This window comes from Opisthocomus hoazin, chromosome 6 (assembly GCF_030867145.1).
Source record: "Opisthocomus hoazin isolate bOpiHoa1 chromosome 6, bOpiHoa1.hap1, whole genome shotgun sequence".
Lineage (NCBI taxonomy): Eukaryota > Metazoa > Chordata > Aves > Opisthocomiformes > Opisthocomidae > Opisthocomus > Opisthocomus hoazin.
This window is the reverse complement of record NC_134419.1, coordinates 67,954,104-67,974,542: the sequence shown is the minus strand read 5'-3', so window position 1 is coordinate 67,974,542 and position 20,439 is coordinate 67,954,104. Positions and strand designations below refer to the sequence as shown.

Below are 20,439 nucleotides of genomic sequence, written 5' to 3'. Positions count from 1 at the left end.
CCCCTTGCTTCATGGAGCCTAACACTCATATTAAAGTTGCTTAGATACCACAGGTGGTCTGTGACTCTGTAGTTCCGTTTGAGAACGATCATTATGGTAACCAGAGGGGAACAGCAGAACAGAAAAATTTAACACATTAGCTACCGAAGTGCATATGCGAAAGACCATATAAGAGTGTTAGAGTGACTCTACATAGTAATTCAACCATTATACCAAAACTGGTAATGAAAAAAAAGTGTTTTATGTTGTTGTTTAACAGACTGCACTGAATTCCCTTAACAAAAACCAATACAGAAATTAAAGAGAATAATTTATTGTTGGAGATGGAAGTCTTTTCAGACACATTCAGTATGGCTAATTTGAGTTTATCAACTGCAGCAACAAAAATAAAAAGCCAAGCTAACAACTTGCAAGCAGATGCTAATTCCCCAATTGTTCATGTAACATGGAACATAATTCAAAGTGATTATAAAATAAATGCATTAATACAAAAAAAGCTTTGGAGAGAAGCAAATCAGATAAATGTGCAAAAAAAGAGCTAGCTGTAGACATAATTTGAGAAGCTGTGCTTTATTCTCAGAGGGAAAAATTAAAACTTAACTAAGGAGAAATTTTAAAGAACATTTCAGAATTGCCATGTAAGAAACCAAAATGGAACAAAGCTTGGAGCTTCAGGAAAACCAATGCGTAGAGACTGCATTGGAATTAAATGGTACAGAAAGTGTCATATCATACCTTTGCAAAACCAGCCCTTGCTTATGTGAGTAAGGAAGAATTTCCAGCTATATGAGCACGTATCCTCGGTAAAGGTGACTGTATAAAGCACGGGATACTCAAAGCCTGGAAGCAGGTAGATGGTAGAATAGAACTGTGTGCCATGAATCTGAAGAGACTTTATACTGAACGGTGAGAACTGGAAAATTAACAGACAAGGCTGGGAGATTCTGTTCTGTCTTTGGTGTTTTCTCATCTAAGTGCATGCTTATCTCCTTTACTGTAGTTAGCAAAGAGAGAGCCTACCCTCTGTCCCATGATGACAGGCTGAATGTGCTGCTTGAGATGTTTGGTCTGGTTTAGTGAGAACCTGTTTGTTAACATTACAGGGGATTTCGTTGCTCACTCTCACCACTGCCAGAGAACTCACTGCAGAGTAGTTTCTTTCTGTTTTTCCTCCCTACCTTGTTTTGATGACCATCACAGGATAGGAAAATTATCCCGATTAACATCCTCAAGGAAGAGACTCCATTCATGCTGAATTCCTGTCCCGGCACTCCTTTTTTCCATCTCCACACCTAAAAATCAAGAAGTAGCAGAACCAGGCATACCATGCCAAAGTTTATATTGATCCAGCAAATATATGCTCAGCTATTATCATCATCTGTTGCATAGATGTGTGTTGAAAGATAATTACTTGAAAGCAATTCCATTTAAAAGTAGTCAGAAAATGTCACTAAGAACCATTAGATTGTATAGCCATCTCCCAAGAGAAAAGAGGTGTAACTCTCAGTGCAGGAATTGTGGTGCCAACTCTCATGGTTTTGTCAGGAGTCTTATGATATGTGTCTTTTCTAAAGTTGTCAGCTGGTAGAATAAATTTAAAATTGGAAAGAATTTAAATTTTTGTTAAAGCTTCTAGACCTCAGAGTTCCACAGAAAAGCTGTAAGAAGTAATGTAAATATTACCTAATGGAACCTTGTTTCCTCACCCTGAGAAGAGCCAAAAGGCAAACAAAAATACTAAATTAAATGGGATTTTTATTAGTGATGCTTTGGAGCCAGATTCTTGTTTTTCAGGTAGTTAAGTCTGAAAATACCGTCTGAGTCTTTGTAAAATATATGAGCAAAATAAATGAAAAAAATTCTTGCCCTACCTGAAAAATAGCTTTTATTTTTGCAAACAATTTAGTAAACTTACTGCTTTTTTACCGTATGTAAGTTTTCATTTTCTTCCACGTAGGTTCTCTACAATTTCAGGGAAAAAGGAAAGTCTGAAATGTGAATTACTTTTTGTCGAAATATTGATAACTCTCAATAAAAATTGTGCTTTTACTTCTTCCCCCCTCTTCTACCACCCAGAACGTATATCTTGGGGAATAACTGAATACTCTGGATTCTGTCTTGTTATACGTTCTATTAAGGTTATACTTTCTTACTTTCAGAAGACAAAAGCAGCAGACACTAAAGGATCCGATACTTGCCTCAGAGAGGTATAGTGTCACCAGCTGCAATGAAGTCAGTCCCAAGAATTTTGCCAGTTATGGCAAAACAGATGAAGGAAAAATAGCAGTTTCTTACCAAGCCTACCTGGTTCAAACAGCTGCTATTCAAAGTTATTACTGGGTTCCAGTGGTTCATTAACAGACTTCTTGCTGGAGGCACCAACCCCTACCTGAGGACTGGTGAACTGGTAGAAGTGCTTTGGATAAAATCAGCCATGTTTTCTGAACAGTTTCAGCTGGTGGATTTTAGGTTAATTAAGATGAGAGCATTAGTCTGGGGTGCAGGTAGCTTGGTGATGTCCCCTCCCCCCTGTTTCTTCACTTTGGCTATGCCGTGAGACAGGCAAGAGTAAGAGCCTCTAAAATATTAAACAGCGTAGTGCCACACAGGTGCCAGGGATGGCCAGGGGCAAGTGGCATGGCTTGAAACAATTGGCTATGAAATAAAGCGTTTAGTGAATTGACCATCTGTCCGTGCTTGGCATAACTGTGATATAGCGAGACCATCAGCAGACCATCAACGTTGCTATTTGAAATTGTTTACTATGTTAACATCTTTTAAAATTTGTGACTGCAGCTCATCATTGTTCCATCTCTTCTCTCCCTTTTCTGAAATATCCCTGACACGAGGAAATGGATTTCACGCTGTAATGCAGTTGCTTGTGTTAGAGGCAGGGTGAAGACTAGGTAGATCTGAAACAGATCTTTGAGCAGCCTGATCTAGTGAAAGATGTCCCTGCCCGTGGCAGGGGGGTTGGTGTAGATGATCTTTAGGGGTCCCTTCCAACTCAAACCATTCTATGATTCTATGATCTCTAGTTGTCATTGCATGCCATGACAGAACACTGGGAGTGCAAGAGGTCTGTCTGTGCCGAAACGTTTGAGGTGAGACCATGGTCTTGTTGCTTCTTGTGGTGGTATTAGAACATAATGTTCCTGTCTCCTACCCCTCCCAATTGTTCTAAATTGTGGAAAGCTGAGAGACAGCAGCAGATAATTTATTCTTCCTCTGTTTTAAGGGTTAAGAATTACACAATCTCTTTACCAGTCAGTCCGTTTATCCTTATTCCAGTTGCCAGGCTGGTATTACTGTTCCTCTGGTTGCATCTCCTTTTCTATGTATCTTCCTTCCTACCATAACAGTTGTGACTAGTTGAGTCTGAGTCTTTCTTGTAGTGGCATACTCATCCTTAATGCAGCATTCTTTGTAGAGCATATATGTATGTCTGGGGATAGAGTCTGCTGAAGACAATGAACCAGCCAAGAACAGCTCTCACAAGAAGAAAACCTTACTGTAGGGTGGTATGAAAGAGACGTAACTAGGTGAAATGGAAAACTAGGCATCACATGGAAAACAGGGACATAAAAGATGGACATCATGAGAAGCTTCTTTTCTGATGAGCATTGTTTACTTTGGACTAGTTTTTCTGTTGGCTTGATAAAACATTCATGCAAAGATTTCAGTGTTCATGAGGCCTAATAAAAACAAACAGACCAGAAACTCCTGAAATGATAGATCTCTCGGGCCACATAAATTCCTGATTCCCTGTAGCCAGGGGTTGAAACCTATTGAGCAGCCGTCTTGTCATCAACTCATCCATGTGCACAAGGTATTACAGATTTTTCCTGCCCCGGGCTATCTGTATTTGTACTCCAATAATGGGGTACACCCCACTGTCTATATGCAGTTAGCATGTGTCTATAATCTGTACAGCTCAAGGTGTATCACTCACTCGTGCTGTTAGGCTGTTTGAATGCCTTTCAGGATTAAGTTCAAAGCACTTGAAGTTCAAGTACATTTTAGGGGATATCACAAGAGATAGGAAAGACAATCATGTGGATCGTGAGTTTGTCACTAACTCGGCTTTCAGGGAAAAATTGCTCCACTAGTGCTCTCTTTTCCCTGTCCCTTTTCTGTCTCTGCTTAGGTTACCATACTTTCAGGCCAAGAGCCTCCTCTTGTTTTAATTAGGATTAATGACACTTAGGGCCCAGTATTTGAGGCTGGAAGGTGCTATTGTTTGTGATATGCTTACAGTGAAAGTGGCTTCTTTCTTGTTGTGCCATTGATTGATTAGTGAAGTTTGTCCAAGTAATTTTCCTTCATGATATGTGCACTTTCCTTCTCTGCCACCAAGTTGATGTGAAGATTAACTAATTAATCTCATGAGATTCTTTAATGAAAGGAATGCCTTACTGAGCAACAGAACAAAGTACAGGCAATACGTATGAACACAATTCATTCCAGATCTATACAAAGCTGCGGTTTTGTTTCTCCTCTGGGTAAGTAAGACTGTAAGACTGTCTCTGCTTAAAAAACCAAAATTTTTCCACATTCAGGACAATGCAGAACATCTGTTGCAAAAGAACAGATGATTAATAATTGAAACTAGATTGCACTGTCCAAAATAAAGCACCTATAGTACTGTAGCTTTCCTGAGTGTTTTTGTCATTGTTTCTTTATTTCTTATATAATAAAATATAATACTCAAATACAATCATTGTTATGAATTAGATTTTATTCTAGAATGGAAGTTTCTATTGTGTTTTACTTTTGTTTTAAGGAATAGATTTTCAAGCTGGTTTTGGTGATAAAGCTTTTTATGTCAAATGTGTGTAAAAGAAGAGAAAGCAATGTGTAATAATAATGAAATGAGAGTAGGAAAATTTGATTCTGAGTCAGGCTACTAAATTAGACCCAAATGCAATGTGGAATGAAGAGATAAGAATCTAGAATTTGATTTGAGGGAGATTTGAAAAACCGAGAAACTTAAGCTTTTTATGTTCCTTCCCCCAGAACTGATTGCTTTGGAGCTAATGTTTATGCGTGTGATTAGGAGCTGAGCCTGATGAATTCTATTTTCAGCACGGCTACAGGCTCTCAGCGGGTGAAACTAACCTTGGTGCTTTGGGTTCATACAGCACTTCCAGCTTCCAGAGCTGTTGCTAAGTTAAGATGGACCTTTAAGTTAAAATGAATGTAAAATTGAAGGTGTTTTCTTTGTTCTAAAACTGACGTTATAACCCCAGATATTTAAAATTAAGAATAAAGCTTAATGGTAACTAAACACTTCCAGGTTGGATAGACCCAAAGGGTTTGTGGAAACTCCATCCTCAAAGATATTTAAAAATTGTCAGGGCAAGGCCCTGAGTACCCGTCTGTACCTTTGAAGCTGGCTCAGTATGGAGCAGGAGTTCGGAGTAAAAGACCTCCGAAGGTCTTTACCTACCTGAATTAAATAATTTAAATTATAAGTCACCTTATAATTCTAAATAAAACAAAAGTAACTCTGAAACATCCTGCAGTAATCTATTAAGTTATATTAACGTAATGTTTTCTTTATTGTTTCTAGTATTGCATTTCTATTTTTGCATAAGGATGACGCAAATAAGAGCTTGTTTCCTTTTTTACAGTCCTCATTAAGACACTAGGTGCATTAGCTCAAGTAAGGAAAAAATGTAGAATCTTTATTTTAATTTAATTCTAGAGCGATGGAAATGGAAGTTGCACTTTAAAAAGCTAAGATATAAAAAGTGACGCTAATCTTCAGGGACTCCTTTCTCACCCATCTTGTCTTTTTTCCTCCTTTAGTTGAAAGTTATTACCTCAAAGAAAGGGCATATATTTTAAAAATTCACCCTAGGTGCTGGGATTTACAGACCAGCCCACGAGCAGTGACTCAGCAGCACACAAAAAACCTGAAGGTGTGTCAGCTTCTTCATCTTTAATGAAAAAGCAGTAGCTGAATCTTTTCAGGTCTGGTCCAAGGTGAGGCACATTTGAGAACGGGGGCTTTGCCAAAACTCAGCCCCAGAGAGAAAAGGCAGTAGGTAGCAACCAGTCTGCTTGATGAATGTCCACACGCTGCTGAGCTGCCAATAATGAACCAGGCTGTGCATGGGTGCACTGCACTCTCTGGGATTTTGACAGAAACAGGAGCAACCCCATTCCAATGGATGCTTCAGATGTTTTCTAAGGTTCAGAGTAAGGAGCAGTTGTTATTGTACGTGGTTCTCTCGTGGGAAGAATCTTCTCTCCCACACATCTGGACTTTCTTTCCATCTCCATTCATATCAAGTAGGATTAGTGGAGACAACAACTGAATCACATCTGCACAGATGTCTTGGCCTCACGATTGCCTTTCAGGAGTCTATATCACATTGACCCAACCCTGTAACTAGGAGTTTGGTGGTATGAAAATCCAGTAATGTGGAGAAACCACATTAAACTTGGATTAGTCAAAGCAGAGAAAGCTGAGCAACAATAACAGCACTTGTTCATTAATACAGTTAATACAGTCAATACATTAATAGTGATTTGGGTTTGCTATGTTCAGGGTAGAGAAGGTCACTAGTACTTGTTCACTGGCATTCAGACAACAGTCACATATTAATGAAAATCTATTGTTGTATACCGTGCTTGAAAAAGAAACATTGAAATGCCAGCTGACTGTTAAGATTATGATTATCACTGAAAATCTTAACAGTAGCTGTACTTCTGGAAGTGTTCCTAAAGATGAAAAAATAAGTTTTTGTTTAACTGGCATGTTTAGGTACTGAGAGAATGAAAGCTTTTCCTTTTTCATTTATTACAAAATTTTAATTATTTCAGTCAATATGGAAAGGGGAACGGTGGACTGGAATGACCTTTTATTCACTTGGAACAATCAGAAATAAGTTTTTTAAAGCTCACAGTTGTTAGACAAAAACTTTTTACAAATTATTAAAACAAGTCCCTTAAAAAGCATCTGCATGGGACTCCAAATATTGTGCTTAACCAACAGTGGGCTAGAGACAAAAAGCATAAGATTAGACAGTTTATAATATAACATTTTAACACCATATTTTCCTTAAATCCTGTAACAGGAGGAGGACATCATGTTCATCCAAGGTAACTAGTCAGTGGTCTTATTCAGTGCATAGGGTCATTGGACTGCTGTAGTTTCTAGAAGCATAGTTTCAAAATGTGTGTTTGCTAAGGCAGCTGATAGTGTTTTCCATTTGATGCAGAGAAGAGTATTATTTACAAACAGATGAAATGTCTTTTCTTGTTTATTTGGGTGTTTTTTTGGGGGTAGCATATGTGTATGGTGGCGTTCAGTGGCTTTTCAGTGCTCTTTGCTTAGTCATTTATAAGTATATGCTGTAAAAATGAGTAAAATCTCTCATACTTCTCGTATTCCAAAGCCTTTAAACAGGTCACTTTGTGTAGAAGAGCTACTGACATCTTGTGTATATTGTGATAACTTCCACATGTAGATGCATGCTATTTTCTGGCTATGTGTAAAACAGGGAGGCAGAAGCGTTCCTAAGGTGAACATTTCTTCCAAAATATCTCCTCTTCCTTTTGAGATTCTTTTGAATTTTCGCTAAACAGTGGTATTATTCTGTATAACTGCAGAGGCAATCAGCAGATTTTTGGAAGTGACTGTTTATGTCCCAGTCTGAAGCTTGGAGAAGGGGCAGTTACACAGTGTTTCTTTTATTTTTTAAGTTGTTATTGATATATATATTCACTTTTTCTGTCTGATGAAACAACCCCAGATGATTCCCATAGATAATAAAAAATAGAACTTTCATTGGCTGCTTTCTTTTGCGGTCACTTTTGGCCTATACCGAACTTCTTCACTAATACAGAACAGGTAAATGGATTCTTTTTTCCAGCCACTAGCCAGCTTTTTATTTCAAACCACATTCATCAAGATGCCAAATGCAATTCTCAACAATTCTTCTATTAGGAACACTGTACAATCCCAGCTTTCAAAAATATTGGCAGGTGATAATTTTTCTCTCTTAAAAAATAGTCCTTTGCCATCTAGTATTCTGCTGACAAGACATTGTCTTATCTCTCAGTGAGCAGTAAATCTTTCATGTGCGCAGACAAGATGAATTCACCATCTGAACCTTTCACCACATCATTTCTCTTACACTTAAACAGCCAAGATTTGAGGAAGATGGTAGTTTCCTACCACTTAGGGACCTCCTGTTGATTCTTGGGGGGAAATGAAGCTAGAATTTCCACTGTCCAGATCTGGATTGAGTCTTAATCTGAATTACGCTGTCTAGTAATCAGGAGTATAGTTTGATTTGGGGCAGACTTGGAGTATGCTACCCTCCATATAAACAAAGTGCAGACTGATTTAATGAGTGTGGATTATGTGTCTTTGTATGAATAAGAACCTTTTTGTCCAGAAGTCACTGAATTATAGTTGCCAAATATCTTGTCCACAGACCTTTTGCTTGTATTAAAGTGGTCATTTCTACTTATTTCTGAGACTATTCCAAACCAGATCATCATTCAAAGGCTTTTTTTTTTTTTTTTTTAGTGTTGAAAGTGTTATTCTGTCACTGAAGTCTTTTCTTTCCCTGCAAAATTACTGCACTTTCTGACTTAACAAGAACTTCTGGCCAGAAAACCGTTCGCAGTGCCTTGATTGAATTATTGGTGTATTATTTTAATGGTGTCTTAATGAAATTGCTCAGCAACTAACCTTATCTTTTAGTTGGCATTAGAGACAGCTTCAAAACTGTCAGCTCTAGCTCATTTCATGTTTTCATTTAGGTGCTAATACTGTTAGCCAATATATATAAAACAGAGACTTGTGCCAAATTTTGGTGGCATTGCTCTTGAGTGCAGTTCTGCAGCAGTTAATGTTAGCCTGTGAGTAAAGCTTGTTAAACTTCACAAAGGCTTAGTTTCCTCTTTCTCTGTTAATATCCAAATAAATGCTTGAGTTATTTCTTTTTGGTAGTTTTGTCCCTAATTTATTTGCTCTTGCAGCCACTTACCACTTCCATCAGCTCAGTCCTGTAAAAGGAATTGATCTAATTTGCTTTACAGTGGTGCTGTATTTATTTCAGAATGTCATGGCCAAAACAGTTCCTTTCTTTGTTTTGTTTTATTTTTTATTCTAGGTCTTGAAAAAGCTTAAGCAAAGAGCTAGTTCGATTAGTTAAAAGCAGGACACATTGCTTTAAAATGCATAAATTGCAAGAGCATCAGTTACTATGCAAAAAACTATGTAAAAAAGCTATGTAAAGAAACCAAACCCCACAACCCTCTAAAATTGTTTAACTGGCATGCAGAGAAACTGGAAAAAAAATGCAGATGGTTAGAGAATTTGAGTAGGGAATGCCTTGTTTTGTTAAGAGTAGGACATTTCTGTTCTTCCTTGCCAATTGCCTCTTTTGCTGTACTTCACTCTTACGTTTTCATGTGAGAAGTGTTGCTTGTTCAATGTGGGTCACCAGTGTTGGGTCTGTGCATGAAGCATGTAATAGGTGAGGAATGTGGAGGTTCTTTCAGTAGATTTGACCCGATTTGCATTTTATCCCTGTTTCTGGCCAGGTGATATAACTCAGATTTGTTGATACACCAGAAGTGAATGAAAGAACATGTGAATCTATGAAATTTGGATTTTTTTCATACTGTTCTATTTCACTGATACTATGTTTTTTCCTACAAAAAGTTAGAGAAAAGCTGGTCCAAGTGGAGATATGAGGGGCTAAATTAAAAGATTAAGAGCAGTTCTGGACTTACTTTGGCTAAGCCCTTGAATCTGGCATTCAGGGCAGTTGTATAAGGGTAACAGTTCCATCTCTAGAAGTAAAATCAGAATCCTCTCCAAAAGCATTCCTGTGTTTCTTTGTGAGGACAGCAAAAATCCACATAATCGTCAAGGGCAATCTGCCATCAGCAGAGTTAACACCAAAAAGGGGGTGAAAAAGTTGTGGACCATTTAAGATCTATAAATTATGTTTTGTGTTCATTTGTCACTTCTAGGAAAAGCAAATCAAGTTTCTCCCCTTTCAGGGGTTGGATGATTAATGGATGCCTTACGTTTGGTTGCAAAAGCCTGTGTCGACTTTATTGACTTTTTTTACAGAGAAAAAACCCAATCCGTCTGAAGCATCAGGAAGTGCAGCGTGTGCTTGCTGTGCCTGGTGTGAGTAAGCAGATTCTGATCATTGCCGAGCACTGATCTGAACAGAGAGCAATTACTTTTGCTAGGGAGAAGTAGTCTTGGTTTATCCTCACTCTTCATTTTTGTTTAACATAACACAACAATAAACCAGACCAGAGGCACTCTAAGATTGGTCTCTGTTTGCTAAGGGCTTTTGCTGGAAGTGAGAGGCAGATATGTATGCCTCTCTTTACTCCTGTGTTAATAGCTTTATTTTGTAATGATGGAATCAGAGGTAGTTTAAAAACAGTGAAGATAAAAATGATGGGCCCAATTCTTCACACAAGAAGTTGCTATAGCAGCCCACCTGAACTGCTAATGCTCTTATTGTTTATCATTTTCATTCACTGTCAGCTGACATAGGTAGGAACAGCCATGCTAAGTCAGACTGAATCTTAACCCATCCCACTCTGTTGAGAGGCAAGTGTCAGATAGGGACAAGTATATAATATTGTCCTGTATATTTGCCCAAAATTCAGGAATCTGTGAGTCAGATTCCTGAGCCAATAGTCATATTTTTTAATTAATGTTGTTGTTTTTTTTTTTTTTTCTCCAGGAATATCATCTGTTTATTTTTCCTATTCATATAAACTTTTGATATCTACAACAAACTATAGCAAGGAGCTTCATGCTTTAACTAGGTAAAAAATCGTAGAATCATAGAATGGTTTGGATTGGAAGGGGCCTTAAAGATCATCTAGTTCAAACTCCCCTGCCATGGGGAGGGATGCCTTGCACTAGACCAGGTTGCTCAAAGCCCCATCCAACCTGACTTTGAATGTTTCCAGGGATTGGGGCATCTGCCACCTCTCTGGGCAACCTGTTCCAGCGTTTCACCACCCTCGTTGTAAATAAATTCTTCCTGATATCCAGTCTAAATCCACCCTCTTTTAGTTTAAAACCATTACATCTCTTCCTATTGCAACAGGCCCTGCTATAAAGCCTATCTCCATCTTTCTTATAAGCCCACTTTAAGTACTGGAAGAACAAAATAAGGTCTCCTCAGAGCCTTCTCTTCTCCAGACTGAAGAGTCCCAACTGTCTCAACCTTTCCTCACAGGAGAGGTGTTCTAGCCCTCTGATCATTTTTGTGCCCTCCTCTGGCCTCGCTCCAACAGCTCCATGTCCTTCATGTGCTGAGGGCTCCAGAGCTGGATGCAGGACTTCGGGTGGTGTCTCACCAGAGCTGAGTAGAGGGTCAGAATCCCCTCCCTCAACCTGCTGGCCACGCTTCTTTTGTTGCAGCCCAGGCTATGGTTGGTCTTCTGGGCTGTGAGCACACATTGTTGGCTCATGTCCAGCTTTTCACCCACCAGTACCCCCAAGTCCTTCTCTGCAGGACTACTCTCACTCCCTTCATCCCCCAGCCTGTATTGATACTGGATGTTGCCCTGAGCCATGTGCAGGACCCTGCATAGCCTTATTGAACCTAATGAGGTTTGCATGGACCCACTGCTTGGGCTTGTCCAGGTCCCTCTGGATTGCATCCCATCCCTCAGGCATGTCGACCGCACCACTCAGCTTGGTGTCATCTGCAAACTTGCTGAGGGTGCGCTCGATCCCACTGTCTATGTCACTGATGAAGATATTAAACAGTACTAGTCCCAGTACGGATCCCTGAGGGACACCACTTGTCACCAATCTCCATCTGAACATTGAGCTGTTGACCACTACACTCTGGATGCGACCGTCCAACCAGTTCCTTATCAAATGAACAGTCCAATCATCAAATCCATCTCTCCAATACAGAGACAAGGATGTTGTGGGGGGACCATGTCAAACGCCTTACAGAAGTCCCAACAGATCACATCCGTAGCTCTTCGCTTCTTGTGGCCTCACCCATGTTTTATATCTCACTCTTGATAATTGCATTTGATGCTCATGAGTTTCATATTATGACAGAGTGAGTAATTTTTCTTCAAGCATTTCCAGGCTGTTCATAGTTTTGTAGACTTTGGTCGAATTGCCTCTCATTTATCTCTTTTGGAAGTTGAATAGTTTATTTCCTGCTTGTATGAAAAATGTTTCATAGTTTTCTTCGATCACCTTTATAGTTATTCTGTGTTTTCTACTATAGCCTTTTTTTTCCTGTAGATGGAGGATGAGAATAGCAGCCAGTGTTAAAGTTGCAGAACACTTTACAGTAGCCTAATTGCATTATTTGTTATGCTGTTTAATTATTTCTTAATATTTCCTACTGCTGTAGTTGAGGTTTTTTTGACAGGATCTGAAGAATGAGCTTCTATTTTCACAGACCTTTTCACTGAAATCCCCAGACTCCTTTCCTGAAATTAATTATCTACTCGGAGCCTATTGTTCTGTCCATTACACTGGGATTGCTTTTCTCCATCTGTGGGGTTTTTTTCATACATCGTCACTGAATGTTGCCTGTCATTTTACTTCATTTTACTTCTCATATTCAGTATTGCAAAATCCTTTTACAGATCTTAATTGCTGGCTTTTGTTTTTATCATTCTGAATACCTTACTGCCATCAGCAAACTTTATCAACTATCTTTCCTTCCTTCTTTCCAAATCGTTAATGAATAAATTGAACAGCACAAAGAATCAGAGAAATTCCAAAAGAAAACTTCTCTCCATTGTGGAAACTGAAAGATGTTTCCCTAACTTTTGATGCTGATGATCTAACCATAAAACAATCTGTAGAAAGGCCTTTTATCCCATAACAATTTCAGATCCTTTGGGATCCCTCCAAGGGAATCCCTCAAAAATCCTGTTTAGACCTCACCAGCTAGGTTGTCTTTCCCTACAGGCTGTAAGAATCTGCGTAGATTTAAGGTGTAATCTTCATGCGCAGAAGTCATGTTGATTCCTCAATGATGTCCAGAATATTCTTGTCCAGAAACCAGTGTTAGCTGGAAAAGCAGCAATGTGTTATATTAGGCACTGTAGAAACAGAGCAAGAAGATCTCTCCTTTGAGGAGCTCACATCTAAGGAAATCCAGCATGCTTTCTACAGTGAAGTTGCAAATTATAAAAATAGTTTCTTTCTAATGTCTTATCTTAGATATTAAAGTTTATGAATTCTAAACTTAGATTCACTTTGTTATTGCTGGTTTTATTTTCCATGCTTTTCCTGTTCAACACAGCTGTGTCCACTTTTATTTCCCATATAAGCAACTGCATCACGTCAATGGGTAACAGACTACTTCAAAGCAGAAATTGGCTTCATTTATTTTAAAGAAAATTCTAAAATGTATTTACTCTGTATTTCAAATGTTACAACAACAAAAACATTAAAATTAGTTGTACTTTCCCTTCTTTCTTATTCATGTTCCAGGCAACTTAGACAGTAAAACTAAGCTAAGGTGGCTCCAACTGCATTAACATGTAGTGCAGCTCAGTGGAAGTGGGCTTGTAGAATGAGATAGTTGATGTTGACATGACATCTATCTGCAATATGGGCATTTTGGAGGCAGAGGGTCTGACTTTAGAGTAGTGCTAACGTGATACTCTGGGCTAAATGTCCAGTAGTGGTTGGAGCACATTAGATGCACTCCTGAAATGTACATTCTGGCTTAATTTCCTTGAAAGGTAATTAAGTTCCTGTTTTCCAAGATCACTGTGGTATGAGCCAGAATGTAGTATGCAAGGTTTTGCTGTAGAGATTTCCCCCCAGAATTTGGGGGATTCCTTTCAGGAGCATGCTCCTGATCTGATCAGAAAGGTTCATATAGATACACACAGCATTTCCTGCTCATTTTGACATATTTTTTGTACAGGTGTCAATTTCTGCTTCTTATCCAAGAAATGCTATCTTTTGGGCTTGTAACTGATTGTTTGCATGCAGATAGGTTGTAAATAAATTTGTTGTTCTTATCTTGCAAGAAATTTGGTTCTCTGACTGTGATGTGCGTAGTGACAGCTTGGTCAGCGCTAGCTTCTTTTGCTTTATGGCATCTGTGCAAAGTGATTGGCAGTGCAGGGTAGAACAGTGGAGCAGACAATGCTGTCCTAGCACTGAAAGTTAGTCTTATAGTTAACAATCTGACTAGTGTCTAGAGTCATCCATCAGCTCCCTCCCCCATCTCCGACACTCTGTATGCCCTTGCACAAATCTGTAGCCATACTGCACAGCTCCGCCACATGTAAGGCATTATTGTTATTGGTATATGTAGCAAAGCCAAAGTGGCCTGAAACGCTTCGTATGTACAGAATGGCTGGTTATTACAATACAACAGCTAAGCCCTCTGAAGACTGTAGATACCTGAAAACACGGTAGTAATAGCCCAGGGTGGTAGTTAGCAGATTAAAGCCAAAGTCAGTAGTGCTGGCAAGTCTTTTTAGGTACTTAGCTTTTATTGATTGAATGAGGAATTAGGTGCTTCAGTGCCTCAACAGTTTGTCCCTCAATTCCCTTTCTAAGAAATGGAGATAAGAGCACTTTCACACTTCAGAGGAGTGGCCTGACAGAAAATGTGTTAAGGCGATGATGTGCTTGGATGTGACAGTGAAGAGGTCAGATGAGTTCCTTGTGCAGGTAGGAGGAAATATGTGAGATTAGAGTGGATCTTGATTAACAGCTTGCCTTAGAGGCACAATCCAAAGTCAATGACAACACTCTTATTAACTTCAGGGAGCTTGGGTCAAGCCCATTGATTTGTGCTTATTTCTGCTCTAGTTGCTGTAGTCCAAATTAACACTGTGCTGTGATATTTTCAAATACCAACATAAACAAAATCCACTCAAGAAGGAAGTCGTAAAAATAGGAAAATCACAGGAAAATCATAATGCCTGAATCATAGTACTGAATTGATAAATGTTAACCATAGGAACATTGTCCCAGAAATTAGTCTGGTAAGGAAAAAGGAATGAACCGATAAACATCACAATTAATATTTGGCTTCAGAGTAGATGATCTGTATATTGATGTTTTGATTATTAATGCTTTCTGTGTAGCTTCTGTCAAGCAACCTTCAGTTTAGAAGTCACATTAATAGTATGCTTGATGTACTTGGAAGTGTTAAATGAAAATAAGTATGTTTAATTCTAATAATGCACGTTTTCATCACAAGATTTCAAAAGTAAGTCAGAGATACAAAAGGAGATGGTACCTTTATGCTACAATGGAAACATTACTGTATTTTACATTACAGGTACAGTGTGATAATGTAACTGGTTTATGATCACTCTGGATATTGAAGTTCAGGAATTTTGAAGAACTCTAGCCTTCCAAGTCACAGGCCAAATTGTTATGCTGCCGAGGGCTTTTCTAGAGATAGACGAAAACCTTTGACCTGGTAATGAAGGATGTTTCCTGTGTAGATTATATGTGTATTTACACCTTCACATACGGATAGTTCTTTAGCATCTATGGTCTGTTACGACTTATTTCACCCTGTAATTCATAGGTAGTGAGTTAAGTTATATCTAACTCTGCCTGCCTAAATGAAAAAGAGAAAAGGAAATATTGTGTGTGATTTTTGCAGTGCCCAAACCCAGATCGGAATTTGCTCTGAGAAATGCCATCTGTGGATCCTTTCATTTCAGGCTTGTCTAAGAACAGATCAGCGTTTGCCATTTGCAATGCAACAGCATGACCAGTACTAAAAAAATAAACCCAAAACACTAACGATTCAAGGCTTTAATACCTTCCCAGGCAAATATTCTTCAGAACTTTTCATGTTTGTCATTCATGGTGCCTCATTCTCATTCCTTAGCGGTATTACTTTGTTGCTTGTTGAAATGCTGGAATGATCTCTCTCTGCTGCTCAAACCTATATATTCTTTCATGCAGAAACACATGAGAAGAGTCTTTCATTATTCGCTCTGAGTCATCAACAATGCAGACCAATTAATACCACAGTTAATGAGGAGAAGTAGCTTCTTCAACTGCAAGCCGTATATCTTCTGTCACTCCTGAACTAACACTCTTGGACAAAGCTAGAAAGGAACTTTGCTATGCGAAGACTATTTTTGATACAGTACCGAATCTATAATTCACAGCACCATAGAAACTGGAGATGGAGAGAACCCAGCATGTTATCAGATGTGTTCTCCTGCCAAAGCAAGATCGCTTCTTGCAGACAGCCAGATTATAACATATCAGGCGATGAAACAGTTGTGATCTCTGAAAATTCTGCCACGGTCTAACAAAGCTCACCTTTAGAGATCGTTCTCTGTGTGTGTCTCTTTCTTAATACCGAATTTTTTGTCTGACACTCCAGTAGGTCATTCATGAAGACCCTAGCAGACCACTGTGTCTGTCTAGCAACTTAGTAAATTTGCCTTCTGGAGTTACAAATTTCAGGTCTGATTTTTCTGATAACCTAAGCATAGCTTCGCTTAGGTCTGTTTTAACTAGTGGTAAAGTCATTCTGCCTATCTGATCATATGTTATGTTTGTATACATAGCTGAAATATACTCTTTTCTTAACTGAAAGATTGGCTATGCTTAGTTTTGATATTACATTGAAACATTTTGAAATATACGTATTTAATAAGCTTATCTGAAGTTCCTAGCTGCTTACTTATTTTTCCATCCAACTCTACCACTGTCTTTTCATCTTTCTGTTCCACTTAGATTATGCTGCTGACTGATCCAGAAGTTGAGAGCAGCTTATTAATCAGTTCTGATGAAGGGGCCACCTATCAAAAATATCGTCTGAACTTCTACATCCACAGTCTGCTCTTCCACCCCAAGCAGGAAGATTGGATCTTAGCATACAGCCAAGATCAGAAGGTAAGAATAGTTGGTAGCATTTTGCTTTGTTTGCTTACGAACAACCTAGGATTTTTCTATCTCTCTACATAACTGCTGCAGAGCGTTCAGGGCAGTCTTTGGGGTAATGCTAGGAGTCTTTGGAAATACCACCTGCTACTCAAACTGGAAATACGGAAATACCAAACTGGATTTCACATCTGGATGTTTTGATATTTTTGAATAAAACTGGAAAACAGACTAAAACAAATACCAAACCGATATTTCTAAGCAAGAAACATTGAGTAAGCCTCAATGTAAAGGGCAAAGTAAAGGACATGGGCACCTACTGTGTTCTTGGGGCCTAGCCCTCTATGACTGAGCTGGCAGTCCGCATTTATTCATCACTCCTTTTGGCAGTATCATGTGACAGGCAATGGGCAGAGAAGATAGCTAGGATCCTTCATAATAGGAACAACAACCTCTAATGAGGCTTTTTGTCCTCTTATTTAAGAGTTCTCTTGCTCCAGACTAACACCAGCTTCAAGAACAGTATAAGACGCTACTTGTTCCTATCTGGTTGGCATATTTTCAAGTGGCCTTTGATTTTCTAAAGAGAAAAGTAGCAGTGAATCAATTTCCTTTGAAGTCCAGTTCCTTCAGTACAGGTAATCCATCAGCTGAATAAATATGCTGTGAGATTTGCCTTGATTTTTTCCAGCCAAACTTGAGACAACAGAAAGGGACTTTATTGTAAGAGACCTCACTGTTAGAACTTTTTGAAAATCAGGCATGTAAGTACTCACAAGTCAGTCATCTTCCGGTGAAGGATTTTATAGACCTCAATCTGTTTAGTTTACCAGAAAGCAGATTGAGGGAAGCTACATTGTTGTGCATAAATATCTTCATCGAGGAAGACAAAATATATGATTAAGCATTTTGTTCTAGCAAAGAAACTTCTAACAAGAATTGATGGCTAGGAGTCAATGGCAGATAAACTCAACTGTGAGGTAACTAGCCATTGGAGCAAACTGCTCTGAGAAATGACAGATTCTACATCCAGACATTTTCATGTGTTGGAGTAAAATGGAAAAACAGACCAAAACAATTTGCTGAGCTCTGAACAGGTGTGAAAGAGTGAAATATTTTGGTATCTAATATATAAGCCTTTATAGAAAGTAATTTAGTGGTCTCTGTATTTTTCATATGATGTATCTATGAGAATCTGAATTCAATCAATAATCAAAGTACTGGCTGAGTTTTTCAGGTTATTCATTCAGGTAAATATGAACATAGAAGTTTGAATTCTATGATGTTTTCCATCTGTGTGTTTGAATTCATTTTACAAACATTAAACAACTGATTTTCCTTTACCCTAAATTTTAGGCTTGTTGTTACTATTACTGTAAGCCTGAGAAAATGAAGTCATAAGGAAGCTAAATAAGTAGCTAAGGTCACAAAATAATCTTATGGGAATTTTTGGAATAGAATTTCAGTCCTGTGCTTTAAGCTTAACACCAGTGTCCTTCTAGGCTAGCAGCTTAATATCCTTCCCAGCATTGGAAATGCATCTTGCCTGCCTCATTCTTTCTGTAGAGTCAATTGCATGCAATACTTCTCCCTCATGTCTCTCACAGCATTTTGTAAAATGTACTATGGTTATAATGTGTTCCAGAGGAAGGTGCAGATCAAATTATTTCTAGGTATTCAGTATGTGATTAGACAAGGTCAGAATGTTTCCTTTCCCTTGTGGCTGTTGACTTCTCTGGATTGATATGAAACTGAACAGAATCTGGTCTCTGCTGACTTTTAGGACCATTTGTAATGAAAGTTACTATGTGTTGATAACAGGAAATTTACTACACGAGGATCAATGAAACTTTCAGTGGTAAATTTGTCAAATAAAATTAGGGTATAGTAAAAAATGAATTTCAGCTGTTGTGGTAGTTTACCTGCTCAGGAAATAATTCTGAATTAGAGTCCATAAAGCTAATGCTCATCTAATTTATGGTAGATGGCTACCAGCAAATATATTGTCACGATCCATAGGAAACTCCCCCTCATTTTCTGTTGAATCCTAAAAAACAATCTGGGTATAAGAACGAAGGGCCTTTTTGTGCATTAGCCTGAATTTATGGGGTTGGTGTTAGAGTTGTGTGTATGGGGTGTTTTGAGTGAGAGAGTGCAGGCTGTATGGTAAAATTTCTTTGTGTTATGGCATTGATTAGCAAATTGGGTAACTGTTGGTAATTGAATACTGTAGTTGCAAGAAAAAAATCATGTAGCACAAGGCCTGTAGATCCGTATCAATTAACTCCAAATAGAATTTTAAAAATACTCTGTATAGGTATGAGTCACAGGCCTGGTTTCTACATTAAAGCCTAATGGATACATTTTCTGACTTCAGCAAGCTTTGGCCAAGAGCCATAGAGGGTAACCAACAGGCAAAAAGTATTAATCAGCTTGGACTAAATTAAATCTAACTCAAACTAAGGGTCAAGTTCAGCCTGTGGCTAAGTGCAAATGACTCCCAGTGGTTTCGTGCTTGTATATCCAAAGGCAGAATTTTCTCTGCGTAATTAAGAGGTCCTGCAGGTGTTTAGATAATTGCAAAGGGAGCTGCAGAGTAGTTTGGAACAAATGACACTGCAGTTCGCTATTTCATGATCTGGTGCTAAGGCCATATTTAAGGAAAGAGAACCCATTACTCTTGGATTGCAGGCACTGTGTGCACACTGACTAAGAGTCACCCGAGGAAGTAAGGGAAATGTATCTGCATGGTAAGGAATTTACATTTTGATATTGCTGACTTTGATGCCACTGACTGAAGAGGCTGTGAAAGTTTTCTAGATGGGAGCCATGAGAACTAAGCTGGATTCTGGCCAGTTAGGATTGTTGCAGTAATTCAGTTTTGCTGTTGACAGTCAGGAGGGAAGTGAGAGTCAACTACAAAACACATTTACATCCTTCTAGCAAGCCCTGTCATTGTTACCATCCATTTGCATCTTGTCATTGCAGCAGGTGGGACCAGGAGAATCAGGTGGTGAACAGAGCAAGAGCTGGAGACACAGGAATTACATTGGGTCTGGACTGTTTTGGTTCTCGGAAGTTGTCCATCCAATTCAGGACTTATGAGGGCAAAGCCAACAGTTAGTGCATGCCTCTCATTGCTCAGTTGTAATGAACAGGAAATGGGTCACATAGCATCATCCCATGATCTCTTCACAGCCCACTGAGTCTATCACTATGATAAGTACTACAGATCTTTTTTTGGTTGGTTGGGTAGGCATTTACTCAATGATAGGGAAATCTGTGTTAACTGAAGTAATTTTATGTCCCAGTTTCTTGGGTGTTGTGTGTGGGTGAATGTGGTTAATTACTGGGGTTCAGCTGACAAGCAATAACTCATTAAGCTTCAGTGACTAAGTTGCTGTTGTTCACGTATCTCTCCCCTGTGTTTCTGCCTTGGGCAGCAGACTTGAATTAGCGCTGCTGACAGACCAGTCCCTTATTCAGTCATGACTTTTTCCTGCCAGTCTCGAGAAAAAAAGAGCAGCAAACCATCTGCCGCCTGCACTAATTGCTTCATGATTGCA

The 20,439-nt window shown here is 38.8% G+C and overlaps 1 protein-coding gene across 3 annotated transcripts in view; it reads left to right on the top strand.

Moving 5' to 3' along the window:
* The window catches only part of LOC104336537 (VPS10 domain-containing receptor SorCS1), a 311,179-nt gene that overhangs the window by 174,933 nt on the left and 115,807 nt on the right, over window positions 1-20,439 (top strand). For all 3 annotated transcript variants that reach the window (XM_075423698.1, XM_075423700.1, XM_075423699.1), the window contains exon 4: window positions 16,727-16,885. In XM_075423698.1, coding sequence (XP_075279813.1) covers window positions 16,727-16,885 — 159 coding nt within the window. The remainder of the gene's footprint in view (window positions 1-16,726; window positions 16,886-20,439) is intronic.